The 15,868-nt window shown below is 36.0% G+C and overlaps 1 protein-coding gene across 4 annotated transcripts in view; it reads right to left on the bottom strand.

The window, feature by feature from the left end:
* trappc13 (trafficking protein particle complex subunit 13) overlaps positions 1 to 15,600 on the bottom strand; it is a 41,375-nt gene extending 25,775 nt beyond the window's left edge. For 2 of the 4 annotated variants that reach the window (NM_001244643.1, NM_199538.2), the window contains exons 1-7: positions 15,296 to 15,600; positions 14,566 to 14,634; positions 10,355 to 10,454; positions 4,882 to 4,966; positions 4,676 to 4,803; positions 354 to 426; positions 76 to 120 (exon numbers count right to left, since the gene is read on the bottom strand). In NM_001244643.1, the coding sequence (NP_001231572.1) occupies positions 76 to 120; positions 354 to 426; positions 4,676 to 4,803; positions 4,882 to 4,966; positions 10,355 to 10,454; positions 14,566 to 14,634; positions 15,296 to 15,341 (546 nt within the window). In that variant the 5' untranslated portion in view covers positions 15,342 to 15,600. The remainder of the gene's footprint in view (positions 1 to 75; positions 121 to 353; positions 427 to 4,675; positions 4,804 to 4,881; positions 4,967 to 10,354; positions 10,455 to 14,565; positions 14,635 to 15,295) is intronic. The other 2 variants (XM_005155559.5, XM_005155560.5) reach the window with 1 other exon arrangement.
* Between the last annotated feature and the right edge of the window lie 268 nt (positions 15,601 to 15,868).

Genomic DNA, 15,868 nt, shown 5'->3' with positions numbered 1-15,868 from the left:
ATAACTTGCTTTTGGATCTATTTTCTCTAAAATATCAGCAGATAAAACATCACTTAAGTCAAAAAGTAAACTTACCTCGGCATTGTAGAATTTGGTTTTTACATCTAGAGGCTTGAGAACCTGGTTTAAAATAGAATTAAAACTAAAGTTTGAATCAAGCCCAATAGAGTCCATGTTTTTAAAATCACAACACAGCACTGCTTTCAGTGAAGCGACTGGAGACGTATGAAGCAGCATTAGATCTCATGCTTGAGTTCAAATGTCAAGCTTTAGTGTAAATGAAAAGTCTCAGCTCTGTGCAAAATGGTTCAGAAGTGATGCATCAAGCATTTCATCCAATGATGTGAGCTCACCTGAAATTTGAAGAACTTTCTAAAGTAAAGCTTCTCGCCGGTCTGAGTGGTGTAACTGACTGCGCAGACTAAGCTGGAACCAGATGATAAGAAAATGGTGAGAACAACAGCATTTTAAGACCTTTTTTTGTGATGATTTATTTTTATTGGTAGTTATATAACTAGCATTTGCAATCCATTTGACCTTAGTAATTTGATGTATTCCTACTTTTGGAAAATAGAAAAAACTAAAACTGTGGGGGGTGGGACTTAAATTTATGCATGTGTAGCTGATTGGATCGTGAAAAAGTAGGTGTTGCCAGATCTAAGTGTGTGTGTGTATATTATTTTCTTTCAAGTTTAGTTATATACTTTCTTTTAACTAAATTACATTTCACATTAAATCACAACTTTTTCCAAAAGGAGTTTTTGGCATTTTTATTAGCAATTTTTTTATGTTTTAAAAATTTTTAGCTCAAGAATTGTTTTTGTTAACAATATTGGACTTAGAAGGCAAAGTTTTTAATATTAAATTTAAAATGTAAAATTTTGGAATTATTTTTTTCATGTTTTTATTTTTCGTGAGCTTTAAATTCAAAAAGCTTTATTATTTATTTAATATTATTAAACTAATATTTATTGAAGTTTTATATATTGATAGTTGTACAAGCTTCGCTTTTATGTAGTTTTTTTTGCATTTTTACTTAAGTTTTAAATGATTTTAGAGAAAGAATTTTTAGTTTAAGTTTACAATAGTCAAATTATTGGTTCGTAAACATTCAGAATGCGCATGCAGCGAGGTTGCAGACAAAAAACCAGAAGCGCTAGCATTTGCAGGGAGGGAATGACATCCAATGATGTACAAAGTTTGTTGTTGTCTTAGAGATAAGTTATATTGATTACATATTATAATTATTATTTATTATTTACTTAATGCTTTCAGTGGTGACGCAGTGGTCCAGCAGGTAGTGCTGTCGCCTCACAGCAAGAAAGTCACTGGTTCAAATCACGGCTTGGCTCGGCTCAGTTGGTGTTTCTGTGCGGAGTTTGCATGTTCTCCCTGCATTCGCGTGGGTTTCCTCCGGGTGATCCGGTTTCCCCCACAGTCCAAAGACATGCGGTACAGGTGAATTGGGTAGGCTAAATTGTCCGTAGCTGTAAGCTTGTGTGTATGAATGAGTGTATGGATGTTTCCCAGAGATGGGTTGCAGTTGGAAGGGCATCCGCCACATAAAAAAACGTGCTGGATAAGTTGGCGGTTTATTCCGCTGTGTTTATTACCCCGGATTAATAAAGGAACTAAGTCCACGAGAAAATGAAATGAACGATTAATGCTTTCAGCGGTTTTATAAGACCTTATCACCCAGTGATAAGCAGTTATTTGGGTAAATTATCGATAAAGCAGGACTCAAAATTAACCTTTTTGCTTGGTAGCACTGGTGCTCCTAACTTTAAAAATTTAGGCGCATTAGCCAAAAATTTGTTGCGCCCACCAACTACAAACACCGTTTTATTTAAACAGATTTCTTGCATTTGAAATTAACACTAATCAAGCAAAAATATATATGCATGCATGAGGAAAATATGTCTCAACAAATTCCCATTATCACAAGAAAATACATTTTTATAACCTAACTGAGTGATTGACAGCTGATATTAACCAAACCCTAGGCGTTCAGTTCAAGAGCAATAGTCCAATAAGAACTGCGTGAAGGTGAGAAAAGCATTGCAGGCTTTGTTTACTGCAGCAAGTTGACATAACAACTGTTTTAAACCATTCCTAAGCTCTGCGTTTTTTTATGTTTCAAGTGCAAAGATGAATTCTGCATGAACGTCTCCTAAATCTGCGCACGTGCTGAACATTTTGCAGTAAAAACTGGTCGCACACAACAATTGTATGCACTCGCACAAATGCTTCCAAATATATATTTTAGGGTCGCACAGATAAAATTTTGGGCGCATATGCGACAAAAATGGTTGCAATTTCAAGCCCTGTAAAGTGAGTGCGTTCATCTGACAGGTCCATTTGCGATAGCACCCTCCCAATGGATATTGGATAAGACGAAACGGACAAGCATCCAGCCCCAAATATACAACTATCTCTATCAAACTATTGAAACTCCAAGCGATTTTACAAGAGACAGGTTAAAGGCCTAGAAGTCTTTGGATGCCTACAATTTTGTTTTGTGTGGTCATGTGCAAGAAATAATGTTCCATGATTACCAGATTTAAAACATTGTAGTGCTAAAAACCGAGGTTCTGCCAAGCCAAAGTCAAGGAAATAAGACAGAACTATACAAGGCCTAGGTAATCATCAACAAGCAAAACAAATGCATTCTGAGAGCAAACTGCACCTGTACAGCAGGGTATGTGAACTTAAATTACATTTTACTCTAAGCATTCAGGGCTCTATTTTGATGGTCCATGCGCAGAGCGCAAACGCTGGGCGCAAACGCTTTCAGGGCGTGTCAGAATGCATTTTTGCTAATTTACGGACGGGATAATGCGCTTTGCACCAAGGCGCATGGGCTAAAAGGGTTGAGTTTATTTTCTTAATGAGTTATAGGTGTGTTTTAAGAATAAACCAATTAGAGTCTCATCTCCCATTCCCTTTAAGAATCAGCTGCGTTGCGCCAAGAGCGCATTCGCTATTTACAGGACGCAAAGTAAGTCTAAGTGGAAAAAATTTGCATTTCACAAGCAAACAGTTAACAGTTAACAGAAAACTGTTAAACAGAGCATCTACTGCGTGAGAATGAGAGATAATGGAACTACTTTCACATTCGCTCTTGGATAGGGAAACCTTTACACACAGACATTAATTAGCCTATAAATAATTAATTTTGTTTGTTAAGCGCAAAGATTTGTTTCAAAACTATTTCTAAATTCAGTTCTAATTTCCAGCAAACGAATAAATTTATAGTTATATCCAAATACACCTGCCATGCCCCATATGGTCTAAAAGCTGACAGGTGGGCAAATCTAAGCTTGTTTTTAATAAAACAAATATAAATATGGATATAATAAATAATACTGCTAATAATAATAATATTATACAAAAGCAAATTGTTATGAATGAACTGAAAAAGCCTCCCGAGATGAAGAAGACATAAAAGCAGTGATTTTTCATATTTATGTAGGCTAGAAAATAATATGTTTTGTAATACTTTAATTATTTATATTTATATCCTATATATATTTTGATTATATCCTATATATATCCTTAATATTTAAATGTTTTCATATGTAAAGATATTTGCCTATTGCTCTCTTGTGCGTATTAAGCAGTGCGTAAGCGAGGCGCAACTCTGCGTCGGAGTTTAGACCGGGTTAGTTTTGGTCTAATGAAAAATCTATTATAGTTTCTCAAAATTGCAACGCGCCAGCGGTCCGCCACAGAACGCCTTCCTTTTTAGACCAGAACGTCTATAGGCGCAAAAATGATCGCTAATGCATTTGCTATTTAAACAGCGTAGCGCAACGCCTCAAAACGACTCTTGCGTCAAGCTAAAACTACCAAAAGACTATTGCGCCGCGTCTTGCGCCACACTGCGCCGGGTTCATGATAGGGCCCTCAGTGTCTGCAGTTTACCATATTTAACTGTTTTTGCTGAAATCATTGCTGCAACTGAAAACGAGTAATGTGTGTGATTCAGCATAGCGCGAACTTGCCTGATATAAAATAAGAACTGCAGAGTCCAGCATTTTTAATTAGGTCCTCACTCCATTCAGCTCTTATGATGGCTGTTAGACAAAGACGTCTGCGGTTGGCATTAAAAACAGTGTGGTGTACGGTAAAATTTAGGTTTTCTATTTTTGGACTATCGAATTTGGCATCCAACCAAACAACAAAACATGTTTGCTATTGCAACCGGTCTTTTTTTTTTTGCAACCGGTATGCGCGGTTGAACCCATATGACGTCATGTGTAATGTAGGTTGTTAAATCCCTTATATTAGATTTTAAAGATAAAGTTAATTAAGTATCACAGACACAAAATGAAAGTATTAGTTTTTATTAATATCTTCGGCAATTTTTGTAATTTTATTGTGTATTTAGCAATTTTTTATACATTTTTATGTTTTAGTTTTAGTAATTAAAGTTAAATTAAAAACAGAATTCTTTCCTTTGCGAACTGTTGAAATAAAATTATTTAACTTTTATTTTCCTTTGGTTTTGTTTATTTAATTTCAAGTAATAAAACATCTGTTTTTAATATTTCTTTTTTTGTCTTTGACAAGTAAGGGATTTAAATTTTTTTGATTTGCATTACATGTGAATACTGCTGACACAACCTTTCTTATATTAAAATGTAAACCACTAAAAACTGAAAAAGACACGTACATATGTGTCCCAATCTCCTTGACTTCATGATGGATGACATCATCAATGCAGCACTCGGGCTTGAGCTCTGAAACGGCGGAGTTTGACGCCGACAAATTTAACCTCTGAGAGCTCGTCTGCAGGTCCGCCTGTGAGGACAGAGAATCACAGGACAGCAGTGAAACTGAAACACATGCGATATTCAGTCAGTAGTGACGAGCCATTACCTTCACCAGGATGTCTTTGACCACTTGACTGCTGTCGTTGTGCACACTGATGTAACTGGAGAAGGTCTCGCCAAGGAAAATATTTCTGCACAGGAAATAGTGAGAATGCATTTTTGAAATGACTGGAGGCTTTTGGATTCAGATGGACATGTGGCACTTTCCACTAATAGGACACAGAGCGGACCTGACCTGACCTGACAAAACACTTATTGTTAACCTCAATCCAATACTCAATTTACCTTTTACGATTTACTTATTGCTACTAAAAAAAACATTCTGCAACCCTAATTTCAAACGTTGGTGTATGTCTATGCACAGTTTTACATTTTGATGTGTCTTATTTTTCAATTTTCGATAACACTTCAAAAGAGAGGCTGAATTGGCATTAGTGACCATGAACTAATGCTGGGTTCACACCAAATGCAAATGTACATGTTCTGCTTCGAAACAGTAGATTGCATACAAAGTCAATGCAAACAAGTGAACAGAGGCCAATATTCGTCAGAGGCAAATAATGCATAATCTTGGCCAATATGTTTATTCGATGGCCATATTTGCAAACCCCCCAGGCAGCTCATCCTAGACCAGGGATTCTCAACCGGTGGTTGACCTCACTAGTGGGCCTCCGTGATCCTGCAGGTGGGCTGCAAAGTTTAAAATAAAAACTTAAAATTAACTTAAATATTATACTATAGTAATTTGATTTCATTATTAGATATATCATATTAAAATTATCAAAGTAGCTAATGGCATTTCTCACTTTCTGTGACTGAATAAGCTTATTCGGACTCTGTGTTAACTGCAGACTGTGGCTTAAATTTCCAACCACTGCACGTCAATTAGGCCTACGTCCTCAGTTGTATAAATTAAACCGTCACGCAAATTGAAAGGTAACGATGATTACAGTTATAATAATCGCTCACAGGTGCCTCCGTCCCACAAGTCCGTTGATTTACAAACTATGCATGCTCTCTTTGTGTGAACACTTTAAAATATGCGTATAGTTGTCCAAATAAACGTAACGTGTTTTATAACGGACGCACGCCTGTGCAGTAGGATCCAGCGAGATTCGGTGGTGTTTCAGTGAACAGCTGTCAAACAAAATCGGATCGATGTGTTTTGCACGTTTTTATGATGTTTTACATTTATTTTTAATAGATATGAATAGTGGATCAATAGATAAATAGTAGTCAGTCTAATTCAAAGCAGCAGCAGTTTTTTTTTGCCATCTCCTGTTGTCCTGTCAGGTTTATTTATTGAAGAAAATGCCCAAATACTCTGCAGTTGTAAAAAAAAAAAAAAAAAAAACTGAAAGAATTCAGGACCTTCGAACCTGTCTGTGCATACATTTTTTTAAATATTAGAATTTATATTATTTTATATATATATAGTTAGTTAGTTAGTTAGTTTATAAAATGATGTAGAAAAACAAAAGAATAATAGAATGGAAAGGAAATGTTTTGCTAATAAATAAAGCTTCAAAATAAGCATTTTCTCTAGACAGTCAGTTTAGGCTGAAAAAGTGAAAAAGGCTGAGAACCCCTGTCCTAGACTAAAGCCCCATCTAAATGAATGGAAGAATCCAGAAATCCCCAAAACTTCCCACTGATCCTACAATTAGGTTACATATTCTAAATCAGGAACAACAACAGAAGTGACCCATCCCATTAATGTTGTTGATTAAGCTCGAATTACATTTAAACACTTAATTTAACAACTAAAATTGGCACAGCACCAATCTCCTTTACGGCTGTTTCAGGAGTAACTGGAGGACGCTGTTATAAACATTAGAATACCAGAGAAAAAACCTGAGCACATGCTAGAGGACAGCACTGGAAGGACAGGATATGTGATGGGATGTGCATCATGTTTTTTCTCCTGTCCTTATAAACAAGGTATGCAATAGTAGCCAAATGGCAGAGCTTGCTGTAAAAAACATGCATATCTGTACAGACCTCACCTCCCACCAAAATGCATTGCTATAAATACTACTGACAATTGGCTATTTCGACCTGAAGGTGGAACTTACTTCACTGTGGCGGCCATACTGAGTGTTGTACTTTTCCCTAGTAATGCCACTGAGCAGTCTTTATGTCGATAGCATTTGTAAAAACATCCCCCGAGTAACAGAGTGAGTGACGCGATATGTGTTTTCTCTTCACATTTGGTGTGAAGCCAGCAAAACTATTTATTTACTTCTAAAGCATTTATAAACTATAAGTTGTTTATTTGCTAATACAAATTTTAAATCTATATATAAATCACAAATATGTGATATTTTCATTAAAAGGCTCAATAATAACAACAAATTTAGGTGCAGTAACATACAATACAATTTAATTTAATTCATTAACATCTATTAATCCATCCCTCAACTACTGCTTATCCATCCATCAATCCATCCATCAATCCATCGTTTCCACTGTTCATTCAACCAGTTTCATCCATCCATCCATCAATTCATCATCCATCCGTCTCAGTCCAATGTTTAATTTTCCCATTTATCCATCCATCCTTCTATTTATTCAGCTATCCAGTCATCCATCCATCAATCCATCTGTCCATAAGACCACTGTTTTATCCATTCATCCATCATTTTATCTTTCCATCCATCTACATAACTATCTATCCATCTATTCATAGATCCATTTATTCAACCATCGGTTCACTGTTTTATCAGTCGACCTCTTCATCTTTACCTACATCTATTTATTTAGCTATCCATCTGTCGACCAGACCACTGTTCGATCCATCCACCCATCTCAGTCCACTGCTTCATTCCATCTATTCTTCTATCAACTCACCCATCCATTCATCCGCCTGTACATCAGTCCACTGATTCATCCATCCACACGTCTATAGGTCCAGTATTTTATCCATCCATCTATCCATCCATCCACCATTTCATCTGTCCATCCACCTACATAACTATCTATCCACCTATCTATTCAGCCAGCCATCCGTCGACCAATCCACTGTTCCATCCATCCATCCATCCATACATCTCAGTCCACTGCTTTATCCACCCATCCATCAGTCCATACATCTCTCCACTGTTTCATCCATTCATCCATCAACTCACTTGTCCATCCGTCAACACGTCTATAAATCCAGTGTTTTTTCCAACATCTATTCATCCATCCATCATTTCATCTGTCCAGCCATCTAGATAACTATTCATCTATTCATCCATCCATCCATCCATTTATTCAACCATTCATCCATCCATTCATCCATCTATCAGTTCACCATTTCATCATTCAATCTTTTCATCTTTACCTCCATCTATTTATTCAGCCATCCATCTGTCAACCAGTCCACCGTTCCATCCATCCATCTCAGTCCACTGCTTTATCCATCCACTCATATATCAACTCAATCTTCCATCCATCCACCCATCATTGATCCATCCCTCCATCCAATAATCTGTCTATCAACTCACTGTTTCATCCATCCACCATCCATCAGTCCATTGTTTCACCCATCAATCCATCCCTTTCAGTACATCACTTTATCCATCCATCTGTCTATCAATTCATTGTTTTATCCATCCACTGTTTCTTTCATCCATCCATCCAACCACCCACCTATCCATTACTCCTGTTTCATCCATCCATCTGCCTATCAATTTACGGTTCCATTCATCCATTACTCCACGGTTTCATTCATCTATCCACACATCCAAAAACCCATCCGTGTATCAGTCCACTGTTTTAAATTATCAATCAATCAACTTGTCTATTGATCCATCGATCCATTCATCTATGTGTATACGGTTTAATCCATCTATCCATAAATCCACAGTTTAATCCATTCATATTCAAGGCAAGTTTATTTATATAGCACATTTCGTACACAGTGGCAATCCAAAGTGCTTTACATAAACAAGAATAAAAAAGACAAGTATAAGAAAATAAACAACAAATAATAAAAATTATTAAAAACAGATCAAAACAAATGAAAATGTGTTAAAACAGGGTGTAAAAGAATGGAAAAGAAAAGAAAGACACAATAGTATGATTTGTCGGACGCAGCACAGTGCTCATTCAGTAAAAGCACAGCAAAACAGATGTGTTTTCACTCTTGGTTTAAATGTGCCCAATGTTGGAGCACATCTGATCATTTCTGGAAGCTGATTCCAGCACTGAGGGGCGTAGTAGCTGATAAACAATTCACCCTGCTTTGACTGAAGTTTTCGAATTTCTAGTTTATATGATCCTAAAGATCTGAGTGATCTATTTGATTTGTATTCAGTCAGCAGATCTGTAATGTATTGAGGTCCTTGGCCATTTAGCGATTTATAGGTCAGTAATAATACTTTAAAGTCTATTCTGAATGTGACCGGGAGGCAGTGTAAAGACCTGAGGAAAGGTGTGATGTGCTCTGATTTCCTGGTTCTGGTCAGAATCCTGGCTGCAGTGTTCTGGATGAGCTGCAACTGTCTGACTGTTTTTGGGGGAAGGCCAGTGAGGAGGCAGTAACAGTAATCTACCCTGCTGCTGATAAAAGCATGAACAACATGAAGTCCTCACTGGAAAGTGGAAGCAAAGCATCTAAATTTTGAAATGTTTTTGAGATGATAGTATGCTGATTTACTAACTGCTTAGACATGGCTATTGAAACTCAGATCTGACTCTAGAGTCACACCAAGATTCTTGACCTTAGTTTTTGTTGTTTGACCTTTAGAGCCAAGGTACGCATTCGCCTTGAGAACCTCATCTCTGTTCCCAAATGCAATGAGTTCAGTTTTCTCTTTGTTTAACTGAAGAAAGTTTTGGCACATCCAACTGTTAGATTAATCATTGCAATGGTACAGTGCTGTAGTCATTAGGCAGTAAGGCTAAGTAGAACTGAGTGTCATCAGCATAGATGTGGTAGGAAATTTGGTTCTTTCTCATTATTTGGCTCAGAGGGAGCATATAAAGGTTGAACGGGAGAGGTGCCATAATAGAGTCTTGTGGGACTCCACATGTCATGGGTGTCCACCTCGACCTATGGTCACCTATACTGACAGATCAGGATTTCTCAAGACAACATCAAAGTTAGCAAAGTTTGATTTACTCAACTGTTACAATTTTTTAGCAATAAATAAAGAAAAATGTAAAACAGAAGAATATTTTCTAAAGAATGCTGGAAAACAAGCAAACATTGCGATTCATAGCAAGAACAAAACATATTCTGGACATCCAGAATGTTTATTCCAACATTTTTGTAAAACTGCCAAATCATCTTTGCACTAGGGTGGGAAATGCTAACAATTATTTTTACTACAGTATTAGTCAAATGATCTGCCTGTTTGATTGTAGTCTTTAATATAACATGTTTAACGGTTCCAACTACAAAAAGTATCATTGTAGAACCGATTACCATTTTAAATAAAAACCATGCAAGAACGCAACTTACTAGATGTAAAAATAAATTAAACAAAACCCTTTTTGGCATTTAATCGTGTTTGAATAAAAGCATACATTACCCAAAGTTCTGTGGCAGTGTGAGCATCTCCCCAAGGATTAGTGTTTCTGCCCCCTTTACAGTGGATGGATCATCTTTCATGAGTCGTAAAAACAAATCACCTGTAGACATGTGATATGCTGAGCTGTAAACCTCTGGACTGACAGACGGCTCTTACATGCAGACCCCCATTAGACATCTAAATCAAACCATCTTGTTATTTGCGTCTCATTTATTTTTAGGCAAGACGACACGTGAAAGTCACAATTGTAAATCATATGAATAACGAGTTCTATACAGCAAGTAAAAATTATTTAAATAATAATAATAAACAAATTTTATATTTAGGCCAGCTTTCTGAATGATATTTATAAATATTAAAAAGGCATAAATCAAAGTGGTGTGGTTTCTAATGTATTCAATGCACTTCATGTTTCCGACAAAATTAATATGGGGACATGTCTTAGACCCTTTTATATATAGAAGTGCTGCTACCCAGAACTATCATAGTGTCACGCGGTTCAGATATAGCATTTCAAAGCCATTGGCTACCTGCAGAAGGAAAACAAATATTGCAGACGGCTGATCATGGGGCAGTATTAAGGGGCAAAATTATAGCAGGGGTCTCAAAGATCCACTGTTAAAGCTTTCAGAGAAGCTTAAAACTAGACTCAGGAATGTGCTGCATTCCAACCACAAATATTGCTGCACAATACTAGAGCAGATGCCATCACAAAAAGGATTTTCATTTCTAATTTTGTTTTGTAACATGTTTTTGGTTTGAACACTAGATAATAAAAATGACAAAGTGCATTTATGAAGTGTGCCTCACACAAGTGAGTGGGCTTGAGAAACCACGCATAGAAACACTTCTCTTTATGCAAAAAGCTACTTACTCTAGCACTTGATTTTCAAAGAACTAATAGTTTCTTTGAATAATTGCCACTTATTGAGTGTATTGCCTCTTCTTGTTGAATCACTGAATGCCTCCTCAATTGTATGTCACTTTGGACAAAAGCCTCTGCAAATTGACTAAATGTAAAATCTTACTCCTCAAGCCTAAAATCTCTCATTTGTTGCTGTGACATTTGCTGTAATTACAAGTTATCACTTGTTAAAAACCCACTAATAGTCATGACGGACTTAGGTACACTGTACACATATGATAATATTCAATAATTAAATAAGTTGTAATAATAAAAACAGACAATATTGAAATAGTGGACATTTCAAACAGCATTGAATACATATTTATTATGTAAACTTTTAGTGTGCTTTTTAAGAATGTTCTGATTGATGTATTTGTGCTTAAATACTTAATGTGATTATTTCAAACATTATTATATATACATGTTAATCCATCCTACGTCACTGAAAATTCTCATATTTATGTGGCTAACACTGACTACATTTACATGGACATCAGTGATCGAATTATTTGCTCAATCTGAATAAGACAATAATAAGATTAAGGTGTTTACATGAGTTGCTTTTTGAATGCTTCTTTCATGATCCCGGTTTACATACTAAAGCACATAATTCAATTAACGTCAGTGAGTCTCCAGGCTATTCACATTTCCTCTGGAGTTTCAGTAATATCGGGTGTTTTATTTTTAATTCGTCAACCTTAACTGCAGTTTGGCACTTTCACTTTAATTCGGAAACATTTTATGCATGCCCCCTGTGACAAAAGAGACATTGGAAGAGAGTTTAAACTGCTGGAAGAGTGTCGTTTAAACGAGATTTGATACCAAACGCTGTATGGAAGAAAAAACCTCACAATACAGGTGTCTGTGGTCCTTAACCGACTCAGTAGGTGCAGAAAATAGTGTCAAACACCCTTGTGTGTAGAGTCTATCCTGTCGCAAAATGTAGCGAAAATTCAACACGATGGTTATAGTTTAAGGGGTTTAGATGTCTGTACTACACTTCAATAATGTGAATAAAATCGGCATACTCCGCATGTCTTAATTCCATTTCTGTTTAGTTCGATTATGACGTTAATATGATTAAATTAGGCAAGGCAGTGGCGCAGTAGGTAGTGCTGTCGCCTCACAGCAAGAAGGTCGCTGATTCGAACCTCAGCTCAGTTGGCGTTTCTGTGTGGAGTTTGCATGTTCTCCCTGCCTTCGCGTGGGTTTACTCCGGGTGCTCCGGTTTCCCCCACAGTCCAAAGACATGCGGTACAGATGAATTGGCTAGGCTAAATTGTCCGTAGTGTATGAGTGTGTGTGTGAATGTGTGTGTGGACGTTTCCCAGAGATGGGTTGCGGCTGGAAGGGCATCCGCTGCGTAAAAACTTGCTGGATAAGTTGGCGGTTCATTCCGCTGTGGCGACCACAGATTAATAAAGGGACTAAGCCGACAAGAAAATGAATGAATGAATGAATGATTAAATTAATTAAAAATCACTGTTTACATGGTTGACTCTTAACCAGAGTATTGTCTTAATTGCATTAAAATTGGATTATTTGTGTTCATGTAAACATACTCAATGAGTTTTTTGCCCTTTGTTCATTAACTCTATATAGGAAGAGACTCCATTTGTTAACATCAGTTCATTTTACTAAAGTCAATGTAATGACAACCACGAAAGTATTCATTAATATTATTCATTAAATTTCCTTCGGCTTAGTCCCTTTGTTCATCAGGGGTCGCCACAGCAGAATGAACCTCCAACTTATCCAGCATATGTTTTACACAGCGGATACCCTTCCAGCTGCAACCCAGTACAGGGAAACTATTAATATTAGGTGATGTTAATTTCTCAGGTAATGTCTAATAACGCATTATATTCAATAATCATAATTGTTTAGTTAATGTCTAATTAAATTCAGTTGTATTTTTTAATAACTTAAAACTTATAACTATAATATGGTCATTTCTAAATGTTGATTTTATTGCATTAACTAATGTTCACTAATAAGACGTCGATAGGTGGAGTGTTACTTTGCAAATTAATTTGGTTAAACTATTTGTTTATTCCGAACATGTATACAAAAAAATGCAGTAAGTATTTTTGAGTTATTATACAAGTAAACTTTTTGCTGTTAGCTCAATAAAATGATAAAACCATAAATCATATTTAAAAAAAAACAGCCATATTACTGGGAATTTAATATAAGAGCACTTTCTTTTGGGATAAAAGAGGGATTAACAGATTGGGGTGACATGGAAAAGAAGTCATGTTCCCTTTCCTCTAGGCCAGCTCTACTCTACTCAGCTTTATCTGCTCTCCGTTCATCTCGATTAAACAATCCAGTGGTTTCTAATTCATTTAAAAATTGGAAATAGGTTAGAAAACATTTTAAGTGGCAAACAAGTTCTGTCTTAAGCCCACTGACTGAGAACCATTCATTTACCCCTTCTCAAACTGACTCTTTATTTCAGGATACACTCCTTTAACGATCTTTTCATTGATAATTGTTTTTCAACGTTTCAACAATTACGGCAGACATTTGATCTACCAAGTACCCTTTTTTTATACATATATTTACAAGCTCGCAGTTTTGTCCAAAATAATTTTATATAATTTCCTATGAACTACCAACTTCCCTAGTAGAAACTTTGTTTCTACAGAACCCATTTATAAAAGGAGGAATTTCAATTACATATAATAAATTATTTAAGTTAGAATGCGATGTTTCATTAGAGCATCTCAAAAGGGCATGGGAAGAGGATCTCTGAGCAGAAATTGAAAATTGACAATAGGAGGAAGGACAAGAACAAGTTCATTCTAGTTCTGCGTTTATCAGGCATGGTCAAATACAATTTAAGATTCTGCGCAGACACTAAATTATGATGTTCCCTGCTGTAGACCCACTGTGTGATAGATGCAATCAAACCCAGGCACCGCTTGGTCATATGTTTTAGAGTTGTTCTAAAATTGTTAATAATTGGATTTCAGTTTTTGAATTAATATTAGAAGTGGTGGAAAAACAAATATACCCTGGGCCTATTTTAGCTATATTTGTTGTCAGTGATGATGCAGATTTATCTAATAATCAAAGTACAGTAATTAGATTTATGACCCTTTTGGCATGTATATTTATTTACTTTAAGAATAAGAATGTGAGCTTTCAAATCATATAATGTACATTTTTATTTTACGCAGACTTAAAATTATTTTTTTTATCAGTTCATCGCTATCTTTTACAAAATGTGCACATTCTTTAAATGCTTCCTGGCAAATACTCCAAACTCACAGTTGATCTAAATGTATTTGGATTGTACCTGGAAGATCTCTGTCCTCACAGGTTACTGGCATATTTGTAAAAAGTGTAGGTTTGGTCAGCCGCATAACTAGAGGGAGAAACATAAGAGAGCATCACCTTTCAGCATAGAACACACATGATGATGTACAGTTAACACATGATGTGCACAGACTATAGAACATTATCTAGATTTAATGCAATAAAGAGATATTACATAACTAAATACACAAAGAGAAGAAGAAAATTATTTAATATTCTTCATTTATTTCAACAGTCTGACAATTATACGAAGAATTATTATTTTGCAAGTGATATAAAACAGAATAAAACTGCATAACTGTTACAATAACACCAGTAAGCAATAATTTTGCTATTATTTGAATAAAATCTAGACCCACTGAAAGATAAATCTGTAGGTTTGATGCCAAAACATTATCTGTCATTAGTTTACGAAAGCATATCAACGTAGTAGGAAACTATTAGACGCATATATATAAATGTCTGGTTTTTAAACTCTAAAAAGACTAAACACACAGTTAAACATCTGCCCAGTTATTAGAGAGCTGAATATAATGTTCATTCTGTATTTATCAGACACGGTTAGCGGCTTGCAGCTAGCAGGAATAGTCAGTTCACCGCTACAGCGGGCATGTCAGCGATGTTTATGAATGAGCGTAAACAAACAGCAACGTTCAGACATTCCGCCGCACTTTCGGTTCAAGAGTCAGAAAGGTAAACACTTGCTATACCTTTTAATGCCAGAAGATGCTCTTGTTTTGCCTGGTTGACATCCATCTTGTCTGCTGCAGTGGCTAGACCTCTCACCTGCAAATCAGCTGCTCACGGCGAGCACAGAGGGACAAAGCGCGTTGCAGCAGCCGTCAGTAAATAACGCTGCAGCACTTCCCATCAACGGTAATAAAATGAACTCTACGCTGGTAGATGGTTAAAATGTTTCCTGTCTCTGAAATGACATTAGAGATAATAAAAGAAATTGTTAACGTTACATAAAACACGCCTGGCCAGCTGTAAAGTATCTCTGTCATTTGTGCATTGACTTGACGTTACATGTCACGCTTTTATAAGGGGAGATTTTCGTTGCATTTACACAATTTTATTCTTATTATAAATGTATTTATTTTATTATTTTGTCCAGCAGATGTCACCAGCCTGTTGTGTTTCAAAGGCTTTTCATGAACCTCATTTTTAATAAATGGAAAATTGAAAAAATGAATGCTTTGATGAAAATATTTAACTGTTTCTCATTTTACCGTAACGAAAACGTATTAAATTAATTATGATAACTTAAAGATGCAAACTCT

The sequence above is a fragment of the Danio rerio genome, chromosome 10, assembly GCF_049306965.1.
Source record: "Danio rerio strain Tuebingen ecotype United States chromosome 10, GRCz12tu, whole genome shotgun sequence".
NCBI lineage: Eukaryota > Metazoa > Chordata > Actinopteri > Cypriniformes > Danionidae > Danio > Danio rerio.
Note: the sequence above shows the minus strand (reverse complement) of the source record. Positions and strands in the feature narration are given on the sequence as shown.